This window comes from Anastrepha ludens, chromosome 4, assembly GCF_028408465.1.
Source record: "Anastrepha ludens isolate Willacy chromosome 4, idAnaLude1.1, whole genome shotgun sequence".
Lineage (NCBI taxonomy): Eukaryota > Metazoa > Arthropoda > Insecta > Diptera > Tephritidae > Anastrepha > Anastrepha ludens.
In genome coordinates this window covers 65,406,834-65,434,694 of record NC_071500.1, presented here as the reverse complement: position 1 = coordinate 65,434,694, position 27,861 = coordinate 65,406,834, and the positions used below count along the sequence as shown (strand labels likewise).

The 27,861-nt window shown below is 35.9% G+C and overlaps 2 protein-coding genes across 8 annotated transcripts; one reads left to right on the top strand and one right to left on the bottom strand.

Annotated features, from left to right (window-relative positions):
* Positions 1-64: 64 nt before the first annotated feature.
* On the top strand, positions 65-10,265 carry LOC128859626 (enhanced level of genomic instability 1). Of its 4 annotated transcripts, none has more exons than XM_054096577.1 (5): positions 65-301; positions 710-1,380; positions 1,437-3,156; positions 4,647-5,938; positions 9,636-10,265. In XM_054096577.1, the coding sequence occupies exons 2-5, from the start codon at positions 806-808 to the stop codon at positions 9,895-9,897; spliced, it is 3,849 nt and encodes a 1,282-aa protein (XP_053952552.1). In that variant the 5' UTR covers positions 65-301; positions 710-805; the 3' UTR covers positions 9,898-10,265. The 4 variants fall into 4 exon arrangements, with proteins under 4 accessions (XP_053952552.1, XP_053952550.1, XP_053952553.1 ...); XM_054096575.1 differs by having other exon boundaries at positions 65-336; positions 718-1,380; XM_054096578.1 differs by having other exon boundaries at positions 65-336.
* On the bottom strand, positions 10,248-27,861 carry LOC128859627 (cytochrome b5). 4 transcript variants are annotated; one of them, XM_054096581.1, is made up of 4 exons: positions 15,552-16,627; positions 15,310-15,472; positions 13,306-13,437; positions 10,248-10,565 (listed from the first exon to the last, which is right to left on the bottom strand). In XM_054096581.1, the coding sequence occupies exons 2-4, from the start codon at positions 15,379-15,381 to the stop codon at positions 10,446-10,448; spliced, it is 324 nt and encodes a 107-aa protein (XP_053952556.1). In that variant the 5' UTR covers positions 15,382-15,472; positions 15,552-16,627; the 3' UTR covers positions 10,248-10,445. The 4 variants fall into 4 exon arrangements, with proteins under 4 accessions (XP_053952556.1, XP_053952555.1, XP_053952557.1 ...); XM_054096580.1 differs by having other exon boundaries at positions 15,310-15,429; XM_054096582.1 differs by lacking the exons at positions 15,310-15,472; positions 15,552-16,627 and adding an exon at positions 27,635-27,861.

Below are 27,861 nucleotides of genomic sequence, written 5' to 3'. Positions count from 1 at the left end.
AATATAAATAGGGCAACTTAGTGCTCATTGTGTATGTTCAGTACTATTTGTTTGTATCGTTCGCGCCAATTTCCTCCATTTGACATAAGCTGCCAACGAATGTCCAGCGGTGCGATTACTACAGTAGTGTATTTTTTATAAATTCGCGTTTTTTTAGTGTTCTATGCTTCTTTTTTTCAAAATAATGCATATATATTTAAATAAGTTTAATATAATACCTAATCCGTAAATAAGGACTTTAATTTTAATATATATAAATTGGAAAAGTCCATACAAGTACACTGTTGCCGGTCTCTTTCTGGTTTGTACTAAATGTCGCATGAGGCCGTTTCTTAGGTCAGCATTTTTTATTTGCGTGTAGTCTCATAACGATGTGGAAATAAATTTACACAAAATTTGCTTACTGCTTTTAAATTACATATTTTTAAGTAAAAGGCTCTAGAAAATACGTACTTTTTGGTAAAAACAAGTGTTTAGTATGACCGATTCATCTAAACATTTTGCAAATGAGACAAGAGATCTTAAAAGCGCGATCGAAATCAATAGTAGATCAGCATTGCAACATGACGATCTTAAACAAAATGCTGATACCGCTTCGGTGAAGGATAGCTGTTCTGAAGACGTTTGCAAATTTATCGTTAAGACTACACGTCCAAATTCAAAACTGATACTGCAAAATATGGAAGAAGTTTTAAATTCTGTAAAAAAGAAACATAGGCAAAAGCATAGAAGGAAAAGGGAGCGAAAAAAACTGGCTCAAAGAGAAGCAGCCGCATTAGCCGTGGCTACTGCAGAATTAGAAAAGATGGATCGACATGGCAACCAGAAGGTTGTCCATGATTGTCTCTCCGGAAAATCTGAGGATGACGAGAAAACGCATAATAAACGACTAAAAAATAAACCTTTACAAGAAAATTCTGTTCAGAAAAATAACCAGGAATTTTCTAAACAAAGCAGCCATAAAAGTACGGTTTTAAATAATAAAAGTCCTTTAAAAAGTTCTTCGGGTAATGGCGATATTCTGCGGCATTTTCAACGCACACCTAAGAAGAATGAAACCGCTTTAGATAATGTAGAAAAAAGATCAGAACCAATTGTGAATACAAATGAAATGATTACGGCTGGAACTTTGGCAGCTGGAGATCAGACTAAAACCATGAATGCTTTTGAGGTAATGATGAATGCTAGAAATAAAACGATCGGTTCGAATACACCCGGAAAAGAAACTTCACCCAATACGAGTCATGAATCCACAGTGAATACTAAGCGTAGATTAATGCTGCAAGATTGGGCAGACAAAAAAGGTGGAACAAAACGCAAATTGGAAGAAGAAACACGGGCTATGTTTGTAGAGCAACAATTGGAAAATCGTGCTAAACGGTAATATTTGAAAAAGTATCAATAAATTAAAAATAACATTTTTTTATTCATTCAAGATTGAAACAAATGCTCGTGCATGGATCATCACCAAGTCAGGATAATACGCCTACCAGTCGAACATCGGCTGGTAGAAAGAAAGCCAAGAAAAATGATAATATAGGTATGGTAGCAAACCAAAGTGACGAAAAATCAAAACGTAAGAAGCGGATTACAAAGCGATCCGATTCTGTGGAATCTAATAATGATATTGCAGAGATAGTGCAGCCAGACCTAGAGACTGAAGAATTTTTATCTAAACTCAATTCTCCCACAAAAAAACGGGATAGTCTCTTGGGTTATTTCCCTCGAAAAGAATCGCCAACACAAATTGCTGTTAAAAAGTCTAAAGAAACATTAGAATTAAATAAAAACGACTCCAAAACAGAAACGCCGAAATCACGTGCACGCCGCTCAATAAAAAACTGTACCGGGCTTGCCGTTGCAACCACTACCACTATTGCACCATTAAAAGAAGAAAAACCACAGCCCTTAGATCTTCAGAGAGCTGTTGAAAATTCGTCAAGCGCAAGACCAAAGCGGTCCTGTGTGGGAAAAGCTCGTTATGACTATGATTTGGAAATCAGTCCGACCAAATTGACTCCAGCTTCGACTAAAAGAGGTGCCACCAAAACAAAAAATAACACATTTAGTGAACAGGATATAATAATAGATTTAGATGATAGCAATATGTCAATTTCCACGGATCAAATATCAAAAAAACTGGCGCCAGTTTTTGTGCGTGCTGTTCCAAAACCTAGCCCAGATCCAGTTGTGCTAAAGGCACGACAGGATTTTCTTATGTCGGGTGTTCCAGAAAAAATGCGCTTGGAAATAGAAAAGCAAAAGCAATATGAACAAACTTACGACGAAGCATTGGAATATTTTCCACGTATTTGCCATGTTCAACAGTTAAGTGTTGATGACACGCAATTTTTACAAATGCAACGCGATTTTAATTTGAAATTGAAGCCGTCTGATGACGATGTTAACTTTGATATAAATACTGTTTCGTCAGAGATAACAAATTCAAAGGGTTGCAGGCGTAGTTCTCGCAGCAATACAGGCAGCACAAGAAAAATGAAGTTAGTTGCGAAAACTAATATATGTCTGGAGAAACTGAAACCCCCAATTAGTATCCCATTACAAATACTTGATAACAGAAGGGATGTAGTAAAATTCTGGAAATCCGAATTTGACCGTTTTCCCACATTCAAGTGTTATAATCAAATGCGCGAAAAATATCGGTATTTTAGTGCCTTGGATTCGGCACAAAGTATGGAACAAGTAAGCGAATCGTTTGTGGTAACCCGTCAAAGCCAGCGTAAACGTAATTCGGAAGCAATAGGTGCTATCTCTGAGCAGGATGATGTAAAGCCACCAGCAACAGCACCGAATGGTGAGCTGTTATTTACCGAAAAGTATAAGCCGATGCTAGTTGAACAAGTGCTTGTAAATCTTATACCAGTCATACAGCTACGTGACTTTCTTGCGACTTGGGCCAATAGTAATGGCGGAAGTGCACGTAATTCACAAACAATAGATGACTCCTTTGATGCGTTTAATGACTCGACTTCCAGTATAAGCAATGTGGCAAGTAACGCTGTGGTGCTTTTGGGGCAAGTATCAAGTGGCAAAACGAATGCAGTATACGCGCTTGCAAACGATATGAATTTCAATGTGCTGGAAATAAATGCTGGTATGAAGCGTACAGGAAAGCGTTTAATACAAGAATTACAGGTTAGATATAAAAGTAACATATGCCATTTCTGGTATATTTCGATACCCAGTGCATAATTAGGTTATAACTTTGTTCACATTACATTCGTTTATAAGAGCCTCACAAAAATGTACTGAATAATGAAAGAAATCGATTTAGACATGTCTGTAAGTCTTTCAGATAGTCTACCTTTTGTGTAACGGATATATATATATATATATGGGGCATTCTTCGCCAACCGGACACCCCCATCTGCCCAGAACAGTTTTTATAAAAAAAATGTTTCCCTATGCCGAAATAAAAGCTTATGTCATGTACTTTAATTTGTCATGTGGCACTTTTTAAATATTCAAGATGGACGACGAATATTGACAAATATGTTGGAAGCTTAACAAAAGATTCGAGTCTGCAGCACCAGTACCAGAAATACTAAAAAGCCATTCCTTCCAAATCTCAAACAAAAAGGAAGTGATTATTAAAAGATTTTCCAATTCTCCAGAAGAAAAAAAAGTTTTACTGTGAAAAAAATCCTGTATTATGAAAAAAAAATTCCAATTTCAGCAATTTCCTTCAATATTTATATTTAGCAGCGAACCCAGAAACCCCCGAGCATCATGTCAATATTCGTCGTCCATCTTGAATATTTAAAAAGTGGCACATGACAAATTAAAGTACATGACATAAGCTTTTATTTCGGCATAGGGAAAAATTTTTTTTATAAAAACTGTTCTGGGCAGATGGGGGTGTCCGGTTGGCGAAGAATGCCCCATATATATAATTGGCGCGTACACCGGTTTTGAATGTTTGGCCGAGCTCCTCCTCCTATCCCCCATACATATATAATATTTGCTGCTGAAGTGACAGTCCTTGGCCGGATATAAATCCGGGTCGTTCCGGTAACGTAGAACCGTACAGTTTCAAGCCGACTCCGAACGGCAGATATTTTTATGAGGAACTTTTCATGGCAGAAATACACTCTGAGGTATGCCATTGCCTGCCGAGGGGCAACCGCTATTAGAAAAATGTTTTTCTTAATTTTGGTGTATCACCTAAGTTCTCTCTGTGAATTCCGAATGGTAGTTACGTGCCAATCCAATCGGCTACGGTGGCCGCAACGGATAGTTCTAGAAAAAATTGAGATATTACAACCAACCCGGCTGTTTAACTATTTTTCTTCAGGCATTTAAAATCAAAAAATGGATTACTTCATTATGTAATGACAAAATTGCTTTTGAGGCATTGTATGAGGCTCTCAATGTACTGCCTTAAATTCAACAAATCTCCTCACACGCCTTTTTAATTTGCTTTTATCTGAGCCTAATCTATTGCTATTTATTATACATATATCTACGTACGATAAGTTCACCAAATACATGGTTTGGGTATGGTATGTTCGGATCGTCCGAACGTTGAGAATTCGTTACTTGTTTATATTATGTGTACTTTCCAAGAATGCAAAATATTTGAAGAACATTATTTGTCTCTTGTCTACTTTATGAAAAATTCTTAGGAAGCAACACAATCACATCAAATTCGTAAAGACTCTACGCCTACACAAAGTGCCAACAAGGCGCAGAAAAATTTACTCCGCATGTCACTGAATGACAAAAAAGCAAAGAGACAAAACTCCCAAAGTCACCTGGATGCCGACAGTAGCAGCAGTTGTAATGCAGATATTAATCAAAATTCGCGAAAGTCTCTTATACTAATCGAAGATGCCGATGTGGTGTTCGATCAATTGGACTGCGGTTTTACAGATGCCATCTACACATTGGCAGCGAGTTCTAAACGCCCGGTCATTGTAATGGCAACGAATCCCAATTGTTTGCATTTGCAACGTTTGATGAATCAAAATACAATATATTTCACGCCGCCGAATGCACTAAACATATCGCGTTTCATGGCTATTTTATCACTAATTGAAAATTGTCCCATTAATTTGGATGATTTGGTTTCTCTGTATTTATACAATGGAAAAGATTTGCGTCGCACACTGTTGGAGTTGCAATTTTTCATACAGAGTGGTGGCGATCGTAAGCTGATAGCAAATACAAATATTAAAAGTGAACCGCAACAGCGTACACCACAGAAGGCCGATGGCACAAAACGTGAGTTGGGATTCTTTGCATCGCCCACAAAACGCCGCTTATCAGAAGAAGGGAATTCACAGCAATCTCAGGAACCAGATGAGCAACTTGGCAAAGATCGAGTGAATGCTAATGTCAATAATAAAAATGGTTCCAACGCTGATGTATACATACATCGTTCTTTGTTCGAATTTTTCACTTGCAACCAAAATGAACAATGGCGCATACCGTTTCCGGTTGATTTCAGTTTGTTGCGCGTTAACTTAACCGAAATGTTACAGTGTTCGCAAAGATTGAATGTGCAACCGATTCATGAAAGCGAGAAAATAGAAAATCTCACTGGGAATGACAGTGAAAAAAATGGCTCATTGAAACGCAAAAAACGAACACTGAAGAAAACTGGGATCAACAGTTCCGCAACTGATATCGAATCAGATTATCAGCAAGCGACTAAACCTCTCGATGTTCTATGTGATTTCTATGAAAACCTTTCAATTGCTGCGCTACTAGGCACACATAATGCTGATATAACGGAATGCAGTCGAGATGCAGTTTGTAGGAATTTACATACAGGAGGGGGTGTCGATGTTGGCGTCGATCGGCTTTTGCCACATCTGTCGGAGCATATTGCACACGGGATAGTGGAAGGGGCGATAAGTGTGAATTTGGCGGCGAAACCTTGCCCGTATAATCTTTTCAATACGCCCACAGAACGGTAAGTTTAACGGAGTTCAAAAACTATATATAAGATATTTCCGACAAGTTTCCAACTGAGGAAAGCTAGGCGTTAGTATGTCATTGTTCAGGTTCATAATATGAAAATTGGCACTTCCACAATATGAAGAGAAAATCTGCAATTCATATACATATATAGAACCTCGATGTCTATATTCTGTTTATTCAAATTATAAAAGACAAATATTTGCTTTGTACACGCGTGTGTTTTTTCATCGACTGAATATTCAGTTGCGATTTAAATTTTCAGCGAACTTAGCTACGGTTCCTAATCAATGTTGCCACCTCCTGTTACGCTTGTAGTTAGGGTACTCACTACACATATATAAACATGGGTAGACTTTATTGAAAGCATAAAGACACGTTTAACTAATTTTTAACGACCGCAATGGGGAATCAATTATTTGTGGTACAAATTTAATAGTTTATTCTCTTAGAGCTCAACTCACTATTAAATACGTTTATTGAGATATGAAATTTAATGACAGGCAACATTTATTGTGGAAATTACAGTTATTTTAAAAATCGTGTCCTTTAATCGTTCACATCGAAATATTTGTAAGCCAAATTATTTTCAGCTCTAATGACAACGAAACCCGAAACTTGTATAACAGTTTTTTATATCACGATATATATAATTTCGAAATATTCAAAAACTAGGTTAATTTTTCAGCATTTCAAACAAGTTAGTAAATTAGTTTGTATACATAATCCTCAGAAAAACCCATCCCTCTTAGAGTGAAGCGTGCAAAATTTAAAAGTGGGGTTAGCTGTGGGTATGCCTTATTTGCTACATCCGTTGAGGGAACATTATGGTGTAGTTTTATTTAGAATTCGGAAAATCGGTCGGTACTTTTTCTATTGTATATACGAGGGCTGTTAAAAAAATAAGGTGCATTTTCAAATTTCGCGGGTTACGTACACTCGAGTTTCGATTATTATTATTATTTTTTTTTTTTTATGTTGGTACACTCGTCTCGAAGATATGTTCACGGTTTTAGCAATATAGCGTGTTTAGTTCTTTTGTGAGAGGCATAAATAAGACAATTTATTTTCTGCCATCGACTCTTGGCTCTCCTGGACTCTACCATTGGGACGATTGGGCTTTGTTTTCTATATCATAGCCATATACCCGTGATTCGGCACCTGTTATGAACCCTTTAAGCAAATCTGGATCATCGTTGACGTCATTCAACAATCCCTGAGCGATACTCCTGCACGTTGTTTTTGGTCAAAATTCAGCAATTTTGGAACGAACTTCGCTGGCACACACTTCATGCCCAAAATTTCCGAAAACATTGCATGGCATGGCCAACCGATATGCCGACATCCTCAGCAAATTCTCTAATTGTGATTTGACGATTCTCCATAACAATTTTCTTCACTTTCTCAACATTTTCATCGGTTGTCGATGTGCTGGGGCGTACAGAGAAAGCGTCGTCATTCACATTTTCTTGAACTTCTGTGAAAAGCTTGTACTACGTGTAAACATTGTTTTTTACTCAGAGTACTCTGACCGTACACCACTGACAACATATCAAGTGTTTTTGAGCACTTAATTCCATTTTTTACACAGAATTTTATGCAACTTCTTTGATCAATTTTTTTCGATAGCACAAAATCGCCGAACACACAAAATACTTGTCTTATTTATGCCTCTCACAAACAAACTAAATATGCTATATTGCTAAAACCGTGAACATATCTTCGAGACGAGTGTTGGTTGGTTGGTTAGAGTGGTGATTCATCCAGAATCTAATTAGCGCTTCCGCCCCATTTTGTTGCCATATCCTCGTAACCAACTTGTTTAACAGTTATTTACAGCAAGACTATATCCAGTCTGTGCAGTTTAGCAAACTTATTAGGCTGTTGACGTCTAAGCCAGACAGTTGCTCGAGACTTTCGAACAGCGCTTGGCCCAGGGTTAACATTCTGCCCTTCCATAGGGCAGGGCATTCACAGAGGAAATGGAAGATTGTTTCTTTTTTATCCGGTTGTTTACAACTATGACAGTATGTGTTGTGAGAGATGCCCATTTTGGCGGCTTGTTCTCCGATAGACCAGAAGCCGCGAGTTTCCAGGCGTCCCGCCTTTTCATGTTTATCAATGTCGACGATTGCTTGAGGTTGTCGGTGGACCATAACGTCCTGCTCGATTTGAAGGTATTTTAGGGAAATTACATTCTTGACGGCGCCTAATGGTGTGAACACCGCTACTGCAAGAACGTTATTCATGGCAGATCCCCCTCTTGCCAGTTCATCGGATTTTTCGTTACCTTCTATGTTCCGGTGTCCCGGGACACAAATTAAGGGTACTTTACCACTTAAGGTGGTGAGGCTATTCCTACTTTGCTCCACCACTTTAGATGTTGTTGTAGTCGAGTCCAGTGCCTGGATTGCAGCTTGGCTATCCGAAAAAATAGCGATATTGCCCTTAAAAGAGAAATCTGTGATTAGTAGCTTACAAGCTTCCCCAATTGCCAGTACTTGCGCCTGGAAGACACTGCTGGTATTAGGGAGGCGCACCGATTTTTCAATTCCCAGTGTATTAGAATATATACCAGCTCCAACAGCACAATCCATTTTACTGCCATCTGTATGGACTGTAGTGTCGAAGTTGTTACGAGAGAATCCCTTATTCCATTCTTCCTTAGATGGAAAGAGAGTGGTAAAATACCTATTGAAAGTTATCGTCGGGACGATGTAGTCAGTCCTCACCGAGATTAACTGAGCTTGTCGCAATAATAGACTAGCGTGACCATAAGTTTTTTCTTTCCAGCGACCCGCTTCATTTACCCTAAATGCACTCATGGTTGCCGTCTTCTTTATATTTAGGTCTATTGGAATAACGTGTGCCAGGGCATTGATCTGATTGCACCGATCGTTATTGCACAGGCTGATCTTTGTATTCTGTCGAGTAATTTGAAATTGTACTCTCTCCCTAGAGCTTTCCATTAACGAGACGAGTGTACCAACATAACAAAAAAATAATAATCGAAAGCCGAATGTATGTAACCCGCAAAATTTGAAAATTCACCTTATTTCTTGAACGGACCTCGTATACCAAATTAGCCCACAAATATTACTAAATAAAAATGTTTATCTTTAACCAAATGAAGCCTAAACGAACCATAAATATTTTTTTTTTTATATTTTTTATTTTATTGTTATTTTTAATTTTTTTTTTTTGTTTTTTGTTGTATTTTTTTTTTTATCATTTTTTTATTTAATTTTTTTTTTTTGTTTTTTGTTGTATTTTTTTTTTTATCATTTTTTTATTTAATTAAAAAATTTTTTTTACAAAATTTTTTTTTTTTAATTTAAAAAATTTTTTTTTTTTAATTCCTCGACCTAAACTACATCTCACCCGTCTGGTCCAAATCAATTTAGAAGTTCTCTCCCTCAGTTCATCAATTCATTGAGGGAGAATATCTATTGAATATTTACTATTATGCCGTGATTACAATTTCCTTGTTCTCAACCAAATCTATTCGTATTTTTTTCCATGTAAGACACGTAGACTTCCGCACGTACATACATATGTAAGTAATACGAGCATAAGTGTAAAAATGTAATAATTAGATAGATTTAAGATTAAAATGAAAGCAAGATTCACATATGTGAATATTTTTTGGCGTCCATACAAAGTACAATAATTCTTTCTTTTTTATTATATAGGCTTTCACTTTGCGACTACTTGAACAGCAACGTAATTAGTTCGCATAGCCAACGCATGAGAGCTTTAGATGTGGAACCAGCATTGCGTGCCATCTGTCGCAGTGAGAAACAGCGCGCCATGCAGGAGCGGCGCTCAACTCGTTTCTATCATTACTTGCGGTATTGTGCAGTCAATGTTTCTAGCTTTTCAACGGAGCCCTTTGATAAAGCCTGCTCGATATTGCGAGACAATAAAATGGCAAATGACGAGGAAGAACTATAAGTTAAATGTTGAAGGCTTAAGATGTAAAGCCCGCATTCGCATAACGTTAACTGAACTGTATTTTTTAAGTAGCACTGTTAATTAGGGAATTATTGCAGTATTTTGCCTTCTGCAAAATTAGCAAGTTAAATGGTAAATTATGAGGGAAACAATTAGGGACACTGAGATAAATTTTAAACAAAAAATGTTGATCAAGTGTATTTGAATATGCATTTATTGGCAACTTACACTTAGTACACTTATCTATAATTATTTTATTTATATTATATATTGTAACGTAAACTAAATTTTACTGTTATGTATATAAGAACGAATTCAGCAACACTATATAATGTAGGTAAAATAAATAAATAACAAGTTATTAAATATTCCCACTGCGTTATTAATTTGCACGCTTTTGCATACAGCTTAATGAAATAGAGCACGACTTTGTATGAAAATGGCAAAATATTCGCCAAATTATATATGTATTTTCAACAAAATATCAGCAACAGGCAACAGGAATCACAGATAGGCAAATTGTCCTAAATTTATCGGCCTGTTTTGATTTAACAGCAAAAGAAAAAATTTTTTCTTTTATTTTGTGTTTGAGAATAATTTTCTGCTGGCTGCTTCTCACTCGGACCATTAGCTGCGGATGTTGGCTGCGTATCAAGTATTTGCGTGGACTGGAAATAAAAAAAATTAAATTAATAATTTGGAAATAAAAATCTATTTAAATGCTTTTTTGTTATCGTTAAATTTGGAAATTTCAAGCGATGCTGAAAATAATTTTTAAATCTGTATCTACTGTTAGCGTCAAAAGAACTCAATATGTGGCGAGTTTTGACCATTTATTTGTTTTTTAATTTCAATTATTTTTTTTTTATAAAAATATTTTTTATACTATAAGAAAAACAATATAACCCCAAGATTCAAACTTCGTACGAAATTTATGAAATTCTGTAATTTTTTTACTCAGAATCTTTACATAAAATCCGGATACACAGTTATACAGGGTGGGCCATATAGCGTTTGCTTTTTGAACCACCTCTTTTTTTGAGAATGGTAACACAAATGGCATGCCAAATGTGTTCATAATTTTCTTAAAGGTTTGACATTTACGAAATGGGACGCTATACGCTTGAACAAAATTGGGAAATATTGAAAACCTATTTCCAAAGTGGTGAGTTTTTTTTCTTCTTTTCTGATTTTCACATCGGTGGCTACGTCAATAAGCAAAATTGTCGGATTTGGGGCTCAGAAAATCCACACGTTACTGTAGAGAAGCAAATACATCCACAACGAGTCACTGTTTGGTGCGGTTTTTGGTCTGGCGGCCCCATCGGGCATTCTTTTTTTTCGAAAATGAGCGAGAAGCCGCGGTTACAGTAAATGGCGAGCGTTACCGTGACATGCTCAACGAGTTGTTTCCAAAAATTGAAGAGGATGACATGGACGACATTTAGTTTCAACAGGACGATGCAACTTGTCACACTACCAAAGTTACACTCGAACTTTTGGCCACCGTTTTTGAAAACCGAATAATCAGCCGAAATTCCGATATCAATTGGCCGCCTCGGAGCTGTGATTTAAGCGCGTTGGACTATTTTTTGTGGGGAGCCGTTAAGGACAAATGCTATGCGAACCATCCAAAGACGATTGATGCTTTAAAACACGAAATCGAAGTTGCCATTTATGAAATTGGAGCCCAAACAATCGAAAATGTGCTTAAAAATTGGGTTGATTGAATGGCCTACTGTAAAGCCAGTCGTTGCATTCACTTGAACGATATTATTTTTTATTCATAAATGACAATGTTCAATCTTCTAAATAAAAAAAAAAGTTTGAAAAAATATTGATTAATTTTTTTTATAGACGATTCAAAAAGCAAATTTTACATGGCCCACCCAATGGTGCAATAATGTGTAAGTTTCAAATGGCTCAAAGATCGCGTTGATTTTTGGCGATTTTTGTTTTTTTTTTGACTGTGTTGGATGTTTTCTTCCATATAAAAAAAAAATGTCGAGCATGCTGACAGTAGTAATATCCCATATAATCATACTGAATTTGTTTGTTAGAAAATTTTTGAGTAATGCAGTAGACCCTGCTTAATTCAAACCTTTTCACACGAGGTTGAAGTTAACCAATATATAGGGTGTTTCAGTAAGAGCGCTTCAACTTTTGAACTTTTTTGAATAAAACACAAACGGTTTGGCTTTTTTAACTATTGTATTTTTTTTTTTTATTATCAAGTTTGAACATATACATTTAAGTATGAAATTCGATTCCTTTTGCTTGACCATCGCGTGCACGTTTTACGAAGTCCAATCGTTGAACCCAATTTTCGACCACTCTTTTGCATAAATCGGCCGAAATTCCACCAATTTCGCGTTCAATATTGGCTCTGAGCTCACAAATCGTCGCCGGCTTGTTACTGTAGACCAATGACTTCATATAACCCCAAAACGGGACGGCTTGTTAAATGGACCGTAAAATGGCCGTAATGCTCTTAAAGTAGCAGCAACAGAACGATTATTTTCATAAAAAATTTGCACGATTTGCAATCGTTGCTCAAGTGTGTAGCGTTCCATGATGAAATGTATACTAATGAAGCTTACAAATGACAAGCGAAAAATAAAAAATATTGCGTCGTTCGCCCTCCCTATCGGAAAAAAGTTGAAGCGCACCTATTGAATAACCCTATATATATTTTTTTTTTTTAATTAGAGAGACATCATTTAATTAAAATGCCTAAAATATGAGAAGAAATCGTAGGGGTTCGAGTTAGTAGTGGTTAATAAGTAGGTACAAATGAATATTCATTGGCAAAAGACATTCGGTGCCATGCCACGATAGCTCCACAGCTTCGTTCATTTCCTCCCACTCGTCCGCGTCGTTCAAATTGGCACTGAATAATTTATAATTTACACTTTTTTTAATACTTTTGCTTCTGAATTTTATTCTCGAACCCCCACTGATGAGTGGTAATCATTCCCATAATTCGCCGACCGATGTTTCTGAGATGTTAGAAGTGAGTTCCCAAGGCCTTCTGCCAACCGTAAGGGACTTTCAACAAAGCAAATACTTCTAGGCTATGTTAATACTACTGGGCCGGGTGATTTTTCTCAGTTTCAGAGTAATTTTCTCTATGCTATCCAGGTTTCACTGTATTACACCACATGCAGTTGTTAGATAACTGTATAATAGACGGAGTTCTGCTACTGTATACACAAAAATCAAATATCGTTGTCACTAGACGATAGTATTGTAGCAAAGTTTAATTACTGCTATGTCCATGACCAAGTTGTGCTAACATTTACCTATCTTAAAGGGGTTTCCGTGAATCAATGGTACACAAATTGTGTGCACATAAGTAAATACAGATATGCACATATGTATGTGTATATTCCAATTTGTTTATCTTACCTCCGCTCTGATAGTGCCAATTTTGTATGATTTCATTTCCTTGACGGCATCGGTTGAATGGCCAACTTCATTGAAGGCTTTAGTGGCATCTTTACCAGCATATTCGAGTATTGAATCTTCACCACCAGGATGCTACAAATAATCACGATTAATTGATAAGTATTTGTTTTATTGTAATAATTGTAATTGTATTTTGTTATAAAAATTTGTATAGCAGTTCTATAAAACGCTGAATGAATAATAAATTAAATGGCACAAGAATGTGTCCAACGAAGATTGCGGATATGGACGTTATGTATAGGATTATGTATATTTGATTAATAGATCAATGCCCCTAATTTGAATACTGTTTGTTGTTGTTATAACCCAATAAAACATTCCACATCAATTTTTGGGTAAAATTGTTGAATATAATAAAAAGTCAGTGTGAATAACATTTGTATAGCATTGAATACAATTATGGATAAATAATAACCTCGGCTTTCTGATACATTTTAGAATTAGCTGAATTTGATCAATGGCTAGCCGAATATCGGCCTTCATTTCAGTACTTGCACACCATTTTTGGGCGCGCAATAAATCCAACGCAGGATGAAGACCCTAGACCCATATACAAGGTGAAGTTCAAAATAAACAAGACTGAGCTAAAATAGAAACGACAGAGCTTTGTTCTAATAGCTTCGAATTTATTTATTCAAAATAGTCCCCTCTGGCCTCGATACACTGTTTTGCGCGATCTAAAGCTTTTCGAAAGAGTGTTTCAGGTCATTGACCGGAATGTCCTTCAAGATGTCGGTACAAGTCTTTTGGATTGTCTCTACGGACGCAAAGTGTTTTCCTTTGATGGCCATGTGCAATTTTCCGAATAGGTAGAAGTCACAGGGTGCCATATCAGGTGAATACGGTGAGTGATTGATGGCGACGGTAATTAAAATGCGATTTCTAGTCAAAAAATCAGTCACACGAGTGGATCGGTGAGATGGTGTATCATCATGGAATAAGCCCTAGCTTCCTCCTTCGCGATATTCAGGGCAAAATGCCAAGATAGAAAATTGCATTGACTGTTTGGCCCATTGGCACGAACTCTTTGTGGATGATTCTCTTGTAAATGTACAAACAAATGAGCATCGACTTGATTTTTAGCTTCTTCAAACGCGATTTTTTGGGTGGTGGCTCGTCTGCGGCGTTCCATTCAGCACTTTGACGCTTAGTTTCAGGTTAATGTTGGAAACACCACGTTTCATCACCAGTTAGAATGTTGTAAAGGAAGCTCTCGTCTTATCTCGCCTCTTTATTAAGGTCTTTCGAATGTTGAATTCTGAGCAATTTTTTGATCGCAGTTAACTTATGCACAGACCTTTCGTAAGCCCAAATGATCAGTTAAAATCAGTGCCGGATTTACACAAAATGCCGCCCTGTGCACCATGCAAAATGCCGCCCTAATTTTTTAAATTTGTGTGTGCGTGTTTGTATTGTAGTACAGAAAATCGTCGACTACACAATAAACAGGTGTAACAAACAAATTTATTGTTGAGCAAAATTTGTATTGTTTAATTATAAATTAAGTGCTAAGAAAATGTAATAAATAGCATAAAATATAGTAGCACATCTTAAAAAATAGAATCCAATTGAACCTATAGAACAGCATACTTACTTAAACATATTATCAATCTTTATTAGATGAGCAAAACTAGATAGATTTGAGATAAGATTCATGCACATTCTTTGGCATTTTTTACTTTCACGATTCCACACTGTTAGTAAAAGATTACAGAAAGTTGAAATCAACATTACTGATGTAATTAATGACAATCGTGGGTTGATAAAAGTAGTAGCAGATACACGAATGCAATTTAAAGTTTCTGAAAAAGAAGCGTTGAACATATCAGAGAGTCAAGAATACCAGGCGACTGTTTCGAGAAGAAGAAGAAGAAAGTTACAAGCTGTCGAATCAAGAGATGGGGAAGTTCAGTTGACAGGAAGCGACAATTTTCGAGTAAATACCTTCAATATCATACTAGGCAACGTTGATTCAGAAAGGTGATGTGTAAAACTTGATCTCATAAAAGCAATCATTATGTTGTTAAATGTTACTTAAAAATTTAACAGTCACATCGTTGTCATCTGCAAACGAAGAATTAAAGCAATCATTCAACAGCTGTACTCGCTGTACGCGAGTTGTGAAAATGCATACATATGTATTTTATTCTGGACATGGACATAATATTAATCCTTATGAGACGTACCTTTGTTCTCTAAGACTAAACAATATTTTTCCGGACCAGCTTTCTCTTCTGTACCATGTTTTTTCGTGAAATAATTATGTAATTTTGGAGTCTTGTTCAAAACTTCCTTCTCCTTATTATTTTTCTCGAGAGCACGCTTTTTATATGCGTGCCCACTCAGCCTTTGGCGCCCGTCACTCATATTTTCCGTACATATAGAATTATTATCTCCGGAAGAATCAAAAACAATCCAGATTAATTGGAAAAACGTTAAATTTATCAAGATGGTATGTTGACTTAATAGCGAATAAACAGCACAGCTGGTCACAGCTGACAATAGCTTGCTATAGAATGAGAGGGGGTTGCAAACTGCGTTTGAATTGAATTGAAACTTTAGCGCCGGGCCTAATTTAAAACTGAGCGTAACTATGTTTAAAAATGAATCAGTTTATTTTAGATAACATAAGTTAGCTGCGGTTCAATATTAAACCTCGTTCACATTTTACAACATCTCGTTCAGCGGAGATAATTTTATCATATGTTGTGATATGAACAGTTAGAAACTAATCCGAGATCAGCTTCTTATTTTCTCCATAAACGTTTTCCCTGAGGTGGGCCCTAATACCCGCCGCTCCTCGAGTATAATTTTTTTTTTTGTTTTTTTTAATTTTCTTCTCCAAATTTTGCCGCCCTTGTAGAATCTGCCGCCCTGTGCGCTGGCACCGTTGGCACTTAGTGTAAATCCGCCACTGGTTAAAATGCGATAAATCGATGTTTTGGAGACATTCAACTTCTATGCCATAAATTTCAATGATGATTTCCGTTCATTTTTGATAAATTTACCAACAATTTCGATGAAATTTTCGGTGATTACTGATTTTGGGCGGCGCGTATGTTCATTGTCATTTATGTCCTCGTAACCATCTCTGAAACTTGTAAACCACTCATAAACGCTGGCACGAGATAGACAGTCATCGCCATAAACGTTTTTCATCAATTCAAATGTTTCGGTTTACCGATTATAGAACAAAATTTGATATTAGCTCTTTGTTGGAAACTCATTTTTGTATCGATGACACAAATATACTGACACTTTAGATGCAATAACTTCGCTTCTACTGAAGGGATGTAACTTCCAACGCACAAACTCATTAAAAGGATGGCGCCATCAAACAACCTTTTTATGACGCCAGTCTTGTTTGTTTTGGACTTAACCTAGTAGTAAAAGACCTCATGAATTAAAATGCTCTACAAAATTATTGCTCGTAAAATTTTACTATATGCACCTTAACTTCTTAAATACTTCTCTCCGATATTTATTGCAACTTTTTTTTTTTTTACTACGTGGGCTTAGACCTTTTATCCAGGGTTGGAAACATCCCGCCCCCTGCCAATGATCCTCAAATTGTTGCACACAGCTATTAGCACTCACCTTCCGTATCAAAAATCTCATAATCTTGGTGACCAATTCTTAACGCCGCGCCATGAAATAACATGATTTTCGAACCATACTCCTAAACTTCAAATTAGGCGATCTTAAATTGACACCTATTATTTACTAGCATAGACTAAGAGGCATAGTTGCTAAGGGAGTTGTCTCGTGTTTTCTATTTACATTCGCTTTGACCTACAAACAATAAAATTCGCTTATTAAGACTTCTGATTACTCTGAAAAGCAGTTTCATAAGCTGTGAAATGGATGGGTAACTCGACTTGTTCGTCTGTAATTGGCATAGATAGACAGTACAATACACTACACATAGAAACGGATTTATCAACCATTACTAATCTGCAAAGAAATAATTTACAAAATGGTTCCCTCAAGAAAAATTGGAAAAGTTTGTTAAACAAAACCCGATATCTATATAGTACGTGAATATCCGATTAAAAGGAAAATCAAATTTAAAAGATTTAGATGATTTCGCAGAAAAAAGTTCCGTTATTTTTGGTTTTGTTCGTATGCATTGTGTACTCATAAATTATACTCAGTTTCGAGGCAAATTTCGCTTGTTAACGATTTCAAAAGTTTTATAAAAGTCCAAGTGAGATTTACGAATTGCTGAAAAAACTTATAATTTCGTGAACGTTTGTTTACCGCGCGATCAAACGTTTTTCCCCAACGACTGAAGGGACAGACAGGAAAAGAAGTGATCGTCCTCACGTCTGAGAAAAAATTCGCGGAAAATCCCCTTGAAAGTCATGTCCAGTGAAATGAATGTATCAACCAGTATGAATGTTTTTTGTATGAACGCCTTTCGTCGCTAAACTACTTATCTTTTGACAACACGGGTGAAGTAAATTAGACTCGACAGATGCAAGCAGCTTCTTCGGTGGCACGCGGTCAATGGCCATGCAAATATTATTTTCACAGCTGAGAAAGTTTTCACTGTTGAAGAAGTTTTGAATAAGCAAAACGTAAAAATTGTTGTCAAGGGTTCAACGTGGCCACCATCCAGCCTCTGTAATGGTTTGGGGGGTGTGTCTTGTAACGGCGTTACTTCTCTTCATTTCTGCGGTTAAGATCGGGCCAAAAGTGTACAAAGAGGATGTCTTACAAGGCGTAATGAAGCAGTTAAGCAGTACTCTCTTCAATGGAGAGCGTTGGATCTTCCAGCAAGATTCCCCTCCAACCCACAAATCACATAGCAATGACTAAAATACAATATTCCCGGAGTCATAGCCGCAGAAGATTGATCGTCTGGAGTTCCAGATATGAAATCATTGAATCGGAATTGGAGAACATGGCCTGTCGAAGATCTCACAGAAATTTGGAGAGTCTTTTGGTTCGGCAGCGACGTCAATATCCATGGAAACCGTGCATGCTGTACTGCAATGGCTGAATGGCCTAATCGTTTGAAAGCTTGTGTAAAACCAGATGGTGATCATTTCGAATGAAAATGTAATTTTTTTTTTGATGTTTACATGAATATATAAAACTAACTTCATTAAATCTGTAACAGACTTAACTTGCAACAGAACTTATGGCAGGACTAGGTAGATATATGCCATCAAATTGCTTTCATGTCTAAGAGAAAACGAAATCCCAAAGTGCTGCAGTTTTTTGTGAGTCTATAGGAAAACTAAAATCCGGACCATGAATAAGATTTCTATAGATATCTTGACTACACCTGCTCCCCAACGGGTACAGATTTTTCAGAAACATTTATTTTTAAGTATGTAATATAGTTAAGATGTACATATGTATCTTGGTCTGAAAAAAATCGGTCAATAAATTGTTTCCCCTAAATCTCGGCCAAAGCTGCCTCTTATAGATATACTTTTCGCAAAACAAAATATTTCTTCAATAAATTAAACCATATTTCGAAATAAACCTAATATAAACAAACAAACCAACAAAACCATGATATTTATATACAAGGTGGCGTAAAATTAATCACCCTATCGGAAGGTTTCTAATTTTTGCAAATGATGTCGTCGTCAATTATATTGCAAATCACCATAAACAACATTTACGGTTGGACAAAGAAATGACATTTTCGACTTAATGAAACAAAGTCTGTGCATGCAAACTTTACATACAGCAAAATACAATACCCTCCTATATAAAGGGGTTTTAAAGCAGAGGTGTTATTTTGATATTCAGAGAAAAATGCTATTTTTAATAAAAATGATCGGATGTTTATTTCATTATAAAGAGAAGAGAAAGGTATGCCGTTAATAGTGGAAAATAACATCAGGCAAATGACCATCCCGACCACGCTTACAGGACAATATCCTTTTCATGAAACCTTCCATAACCGAATTGCAAAGTGGCTGCCCTATGTCCTCGATAGCCTCACGAATTCCGAATTCCATCATTGAGATCTTGAATCGACCTTCTCTTTCACGTGGCCCCAAAGAAAAAAATTACAAGGTGTTAAATCACAAGATCTCGGTGGCCAATTGTGATCACCTCTTCGAGAGATATTACTGTCCGGAAACTTTTCCCGTAAAAGATCAATGGGTTTGTTGCTTGTGTGGCACGTAGCCCCGTCTTGTTGAAAATAAACGTTGTGCAGATCAATACCATACAGTTCCGGCCATAAAAAATCGATAATCATCTCTCGATAGCGCAATCCATTCACCAATAACACCTGTTATTGTATAACCTTATACAAAAATGGACACAAATTCCGTACTCAAATACAGCAAAGTACTGAGGCAGGACATTGGATGCTAACCTCAGGGAAAATATACAGAAGGAGAGAGGAGCTTGAATTTAAAAATAAAAATATGTATTGGCTTATGCGTAAGTAATCACCACTATTAACCCGAAACAAGAAAACTTTGTACCAGCAAATACTATTGTAAAACCTGCGTGGATTTACGGCGCTCAGATATGGAGTTATTCCAGCCAAAGCAATATTCAACTTATTCAAAAGTTTCAGAATTACGTGCTAAAATATGCCGTTGGTGCTGCTTGATATATCTGAAGCTCTGATCTCGAACGTGACCTCGCTCTTGATTGAGTTCCAGACATAATAAAGAAGATGTCCAATTCTCATAAAGACTGAATAAATACATAAACGCAGAGGCCCCCATCCTTGTTGACACAAATAAAAGAAAAAAACGGCTGAAACGCTAAAGGCAGAAGACTTGGCCAATGAGAAAAAAAATCGGTTATTTATTTCCATAATATTTAAGTAGAGTATCCCCATTATATTTTCTTTTATGCAAACTCACTACAAATTGCACTTTAGTTTTAAATATTTTGTAACTAATTGCAATGAAAGTGTAATAAAAAAATATTTGACAACACTGGAGTAAAATTAATTAATGACTCGTAAAACAGTGTTTAATTTTAAGCCATCTTGTGTAAGAATACCACACGCAATATATCTTATGTGACGATTATTACCACCGCGACAATTGAAGTAAGCGCTCTTAAAGTTTCGGCTACTAAGTCAGAATTTGTTTCCTTAATATTTTCCGAACGTTGCTTATTCGACAACTTCACCAATATGCAAATATTAATCTTGACTTATATTTTAACAATGTCAAATTTTTAAACCACTTTAAAGGTTCTATTTGCATTTAAAAACAAAATTTGTATATCCTGAGTGTAAACCCTTTCAAGTAATCGTTTATCTCATTTGAATTTGTCTATTTTACAGGCATTGAATGACTTTTTGTGTAAATTTTGTTTTTGTTTGTTATTTCACTTTTTACACATCGAATATCTTTATGTACATATTTACGTACATCTTTTAAGAACTTCGTCACATCGTACACTCCATTCTTGATAATAATCCACACTGGTTTGCCGTCGCGTCCATTGTTCTGTGCCACCTCACAAACACTGTACTCCTGCGTCATCATGTGACTATATGCGCTTAACTAAGTAACACCGTTTGATTTCGGTCTGCACCAACAATTAGAATTATGCTTTCAAATTCTAATACGCGAAGCACTTCCTTTAACGATCAACGTCTTGACGCGATCGTGTTCTTACACCAACTGTTTTACGCCTCCTTTCAATGCTAAGTCTTTTATGTACCTACATTCTTCAGCTATAGTTGGGCTTGGCCAATCAACTTGATGTCGATACTTACACACACACATTAATGCCATATACTTATTATATTATACGGCGCGTTGTGCATATCAAAGCGATAATGTAGCGAGTATTCTTCCTCGAATTTATCATCAAAGCCTTATATGATGACTAAATTTATAAGTATATATGATATGTACTTGAATTTAGTCAGTTCCCTCTGTTATCTGCAATTAAGAATTACTTACACGCGCATACAAGAGCAGGATGTAATTCACTACGGTGCTGTAATAAAATGTTACACTTTTTTAAACAAACGTTGAATGGTTGCAACAGTCGTTTCTTCCTCCGGAAAGTTATTGCTTCTTAATTTCTTCCTAGTACATTGCTGTTTTTGTTTATTTAATATTTCGTATTTTATCTTTATATTTTATATTTATGATACATTGTGTGTGATACTACGGGTGTTTTTTTTTAAGTGCAAAGCTTTTACTTAAAATGCTCTTATCTGTCAACTCACGGCCACCGTAGCCGATGGGTTGGTGCGTGACTACCATTCGGAATTCACAGAGAGAACGTAGTTTCGAATCTCGGTGAAAGACCAAAAAGAAGAAAAAGTTTTTTCTAATAGCGGTCGCCCCTCGGCAGGCAATGGCAAACCTACGAGTGTATTTCTGCCATGAAAAAGCTCCTCGCAAAAAATATCTGCCGTTAGGAGTTGTAGGTCCCTACATTTGTGAAACAACATCAAAACGCACGCCACAAATAGGAGGAGGAGCTCGGCCAAAACACCTAAAAAGTGTATACCCGCCAATTATAAAATTCTGTCAACTGACCAGCCAAGTGAACACATGTTTGTGACATTTCTGTGCAGTATACCAGAACTATGAACAATTTATTTTCGACATTCATTTTCAATAAAAAGTGTTTAAATGTTGGTCAATGTCTGCCTGAATATGAATAAACGAAGTTGTGTCCATTTAAATTTCTGCTTGCTCAACTATGATGGATTACAAGATTATGCAGGTTGAAGTGAAATTTTGAGTGTAATTTTGACGTGTGGTATTTGTGGAACAACATCAAGACGTACACCACAAATAGGAGGAGGAACTCGGCCAAACATTCAGTAAAGAATGTAAGCGTCACATATGTACATAAATATGTATAAGTGTATGTGTAATTATAGAGGAGCTCTGAGAGTAAAGTGTTGAAATAGCAAACCTTTTTAAATACAAAAAAAAAAGTTAGTTTAGTTTATTGTCAATACTGAAAGAGATGAGAAAGAAAATATTTGTTTGTAAACATAAACAAATTTACTGAGAATCAATTAACGCTATCGCGTTGTGCGCAACTTTATGTATTCTCTCAACCATACTTATTGTTACAATTTGTGAGCCGGAGTCAGCGTTACCGTGAATTTCAAGTTCTACCTGCAAGTGTAAATGAACCATGACTGTGTGGTTCCTCACGTCAATAGCAATCTAAAATAAAAGGGTTACAACAAGACGGTTTAACATGCCAGACAGCGCGTGATTTGTATCCAATCTAGATTTGTATCCGTTCAGCATAAGTCACTTCAGCACCATTTACCAAAAAGTTATTAAGAATGTTTTATGCTGTTGAGCACGCCAATTGGTCAGCTAAGCCAGGCAAAGTGAGTCTTTTGAAAAAACCTTTTCTGATGGTAAATCTGAGGTATGGGATTTCCACCCAAGAACATATCGGACTTATGCAATGTACGCCGTCAATCACAGCTGGTTTATGAGTATAATCCAATAACTTCATATAGGTGCATATATTATTAATATATTGGTCCAATATGAGCTGAAATGTTGATTTCTAAGTTAGCAATAGTATTGGCGATCTATATTAACTTGGACCGACCGAATTATGAACGAATGTTTTCGAGATAGCAATTTGTTCAAAAAAACTTAATACCACAAAATTTGGAAGCAAATGAAGTCAACATATTGACCCTCTGTAAGACATCTCTCTGTAGACTAAAATAAATAAATAGGTATATGTATAATTGGCGCGTACACCCTTCTGGGTGTTTGGCCGAAGCTCCTCCTCCTATTTATGGTGTGCGTCTTGATGTTGTTCCAGATATTTTTTTTATAAGGAGCTCTTTCATAGCAGAAATACACTCGGAGGTTTGCCATTGCCTGCCGAGGGGCGACCGCTATTAGGAAAAACTTTTTCTTGATGTTGGTGTTTCACCGAGATTAGAACCTACGTTCTCTCTGAATTCCGAGTGGTAGTCACACACCAACCCATTTGGCTATGGCGGCCGTGGTTAATAAAGAAAAAATCTAAAAGAACACCCGGCATGCATACATAAATAAGTTGCATTGATATCTGACTGCATAAATAAATGTTACGTATGCGTTTCAGATTCATTATCTTAAACTTGTTTATAAGTATGAATGTACTCGTATGTATGTACATATGTATATTAGGATGACACAAAAAAGTTTTTTCTTGATGCTACCCACTAAATTTTTTTATGGCCAAATATATAAGTATAGGGTTATTCAATAGGTGCGCTTCAACTTTTTTCCGATACGGAGGGCGAACGACGCAATATTTTTTATTTTTCGCTTGTCATTTGTAAGCTTCATTAGTATACATTTCATCATGGAACGCTACACACTTGAGCAACGATTGCAAATCGTGCAAATTTTTTATGAAAATAATCGTTCTGTTGCTGCTATTTTAAGAGCATTACGGCCATTTTACGGTCCATTTAACAAGCCGTCCCGTTTTGGGGTTATGTGAAGTCATTGGTCTACAGTAACAAGCCGGCGACGATTTGTGAGCTCAGAGCCAATATTGAACGCGAAATTGCTAGAATTTCGGCCGATTTATGCAAAAGAGTGGTCGAAAATTGGGTTCAACGATTGGACTTCGTAAAACGTGCACGCGATGGTCAAGCAAAATAAATCGAATTTCATACTTAAATGTATATGTTCAAACTCGATAATAAAAAAAAAATTAGTTAAAAAAGTCAAACCGTTTGTGTTCTATTCAAAAAAGTTCAAAAGTTGAAGCGCTCTTACTGAAAACCCCTATACAAGTCTCCTGTATTAATTTTTTTTTTTTTTATTTGATATTTGCCGTGCCCCTAACACTAAATTACCATTGTAGTTGCATAGGGAATTTTCCCTAAGTTTGGCGTAAAATGTTTACAGATCGATATTATGTATCTCCTCTTTCCTCTCTCTCTCTTCTCAAGCAAAAATAACAATGCTACCCTAGCTTTATTAAAAAAACATTAACTAATTTTTATAGCGACCCTGAAAACCCTCTAAAAATTTGAAATATTGAAAAAACAAAAATATTAATATCTTTTTTTATTTTTAATTAATTTTTTGGGCATTTGTGAAGGAAAATTTAAAGATAAATTAATAGAAAATTTCAAAAGCAAATTCAATGGTAATTTTCAAAGCGTTGGCAACACGAAGAAATACTAAATAAAAAACATCACAAAATACAGTTGACTATTCTCTTTTGGCCATAACACAAATTTAGGGGGTAGCATCAAGAAATACAATTTTGTGGGTCTTCCTAATGAATATACAAGTGTACTCATGCGTTTCTATACGATTTTCAACGTTGGTGTACAAATATACTAGTCTTATTTTAAATATAGGTAAGGATTTGAATGGTACGATTTTATTTAATTAATTTAATATTAAGTGCTGCGTCTAGACACTACGTTATGCACTATTTTTATACTACACGTAAAAAAAGTATTTTACTGGTGGTTAGTAAAAGAGACCTAATTTTTATACACCTGTTTTATATTTGTCAAGCTACATTTACAATATTTAGCTCATTATACTTTTGCACGTATTTATTTTTCGCATTAAATACCCTATTTTTATAGCTATAAACTTTTGCTATGAAAAATGAGTCCTGTACATATTTCCCACATTAGGTTATGTTTGAGTTCATTCTAAGCAATTCCTCATACGAATTCATATTGAAAACTGACCTGCATGTAAGAATTGCTTCAGATAACTATCAGGTTGCTGCTTTTTGGTTGATAAGGCTGATAAATTATAATGCCCCGTAAATTAGAACTCGGAAGTCCAAGTCGGAAGATTTCGTGTGGAGTTCTAGCAGTAATGCGCCCCAGCTATTGATGACCGACTATTAACCGCTTGACGATTTTAAACGAACAGCACTCGTGTGTGTTGGACATACTCTAACGCACCAACCTGAGTACTGCTCGCGGGTTTCGACATAAGTATTTATATTATATTATATACATATATACGACTCATGTTCTAATCGTGCTTGCCAATCGCTACTTGTCATTCGTTATTTTTAAATAATATAAACTTCTTAGATAAAAAATGAAATTGGTGATGTTTTTTGTCACATTTTTGTGAAAAAACCCCTAGCGTCAAATGGTTAACTCTAATCTAAACTCGTTCATAATGTACACATTTCTTAGCAAAAATTGTGTAACGTACACAAATGTGAGATTTTTAAAGTAAAATAATCAGCCCTATCAAAGAATCCGTCGTAGACAACCTTCGAATACGAATTTCTACTACGAATACGAAAAAATTGTAACGTGGGTTCCATGTGAACACGAAAAAAGTACTGCCAAACTCAAATGTCAAATTTTGAGAATTCGACAACAGCTTACTTCAATGTAAACAAGCCAATCTAGCAAATAATCTTTAAGTTTTTTATCAAGTTAGTTGAAATTTCAAATTAAAATGTATTCGTTGACATGTGCGTCTATGTTAATGGAAAAGGAAAGTGAGAGAAGCAAATGGAGTCTCAGAATTGAGCGAAAAATATTGAGAGATGCTAGCAACCCTCTCGATATGGACGAACCAACGTAAGTGCTCGCCTTTTTGTTAAAGGAACAGTTTACTTAAGGGGTTACACGGGTTTCGGCGTTTAAGACAAGGCCTATTTTCAATATTTTTTTTTCTATGTAAAAAATTATTTATTTAATTCAAACTTTTTTCTGCCTTATAGATACATATTTGAAGAAAAATTTCTGAAATTTTCAAAAAACAAAATTAAAACTCCTCCATTGTGACGTCATTACCGGTGACCCCTCGAAAAAAAGGTGCGTCTGCGTTGTCAGCATAACTCCTGACAGGCTCATCAAAAATGAAAAAACAAAAATAAGTGTTTTAGTTAAGACCATAAACTCGTGCTTGAACGAAGGAAAGAAAAAACAAGTAAAAATTGGAATTTTGGGAGACATTTCTCCAAAATAATGAAAATTTCGGTCAAATTTGCTTGACATTTTGTTTTTTTTTAAATAGTTGTAATTGAAAAAAAAAAGAAATCCTTCGTTCAAGCACGAGTAAATTGTATTTCGAACACCTGTGTAAAATTTTATCAAGATTGGTTGAGTAGTTTTCGAGAACATTTGACAACCGACTTTGAAAACACGGTTCCGAGAAAAACGCGTTTAAAGTTTTCAGTAACAATAAAAGTGGCTTGGAGCGCACACATTCCAACGGCTGTATCTCCGAATTTATTATTCGGATCGACTTGAAAATTTAGGATAATATTCCTGAGATGTTGTAGAAATTAATAAGCCAAAAAAAAAATAAATCGATTTTTTGAACCAACAAAACCCCTGTAACCCCTTAAATACGGTTTAAAACAGGTTTATCAAAAATGGCCGGTTAAATAAAGCTACATTTACATACATTTCGAGTTTTATTGAAGACAGTGCAAGCTCAACGAGGTCGACGTCCATAACTCCAGTTCTCCGACTATCCTCTGTTTTACGGTTTTTTGCGGAGGGAGGCTATCAGCATGGAGTTGGCAAAGATTTCGACGTGCCAATGGGGCAGTTAACATTTTTTTTAGCTGTGTACTAAAAGACATATTGGTATCACTACAATCACGATTGAGTTCTCAGTGGGTAAATCTCGACATGAGTGCCAATGAAAAATGGCAAAGCAAGATGGAATTCTATCAAAAATATAGATTTCTTGGCATCATTTTGTGTGTGAATGCGACGGGAATATTTTGTAAAATAAATTCTGAGAAAAATTGGAATTTTGAAGCAACGAGTTTCATTAGTCGCCACTAAGGATACAGGACTCTCCCCGCAACGGATTTACAGCCGCATACAGGATTCTCCCCTCAATAGATTTGTAGCAACATACAGGATTACCCACGTAACTTTTCATTACCGCAACGGATTTACAGCTGCACACAAGATTCTTCCCGCATCAATTTCTTCCTGCAACATTATTGGTTCTTCCCGCAACAGATTTGTAGCCGCATACAGGATTCTCCCCGCAACTTTTCATTACCGTAACATTAGCTGTCTTGTTCAAAAGTGTTAAATATGATTGATGTACTACGTCATTTGCAAAAGTTATAAGTCTTACTATAGGGTAGTTAATTTTGTGCCACCTTGTATATGTATTTATATATGCCTAAGATGTTTTAATATGAAAATTAAATAAATATATCCAGCGGTTGGTGGAATTTGTTTACTAATTGTTTGCTAAACGAATTTTTAAAGCTTTTAACAGCCTTCAACTAGAATATTTTTAAGGTAGCACTTTTGTTGTTTGGAAGCTGCAATTAGTTTGAGGAAAAACTATAATCTTACAAAATCTAACTTGAACACTAATTTCACGAAATTGTAGTTTTCGCGACACAAAGTTAAAATCATAGCTTTATAGGATTTGCTAATTTTTTATGGTTTGGTATTTTTGCACTTTAACACTCATTGTACACTCAAGTAATGACAGAAGAAAGATCTTTAAACTCTGTGACATAAGGTAAATTGTATGCATCAATTGTTTGTCGTTCATTTTATATTTTATTGTTGTCCGT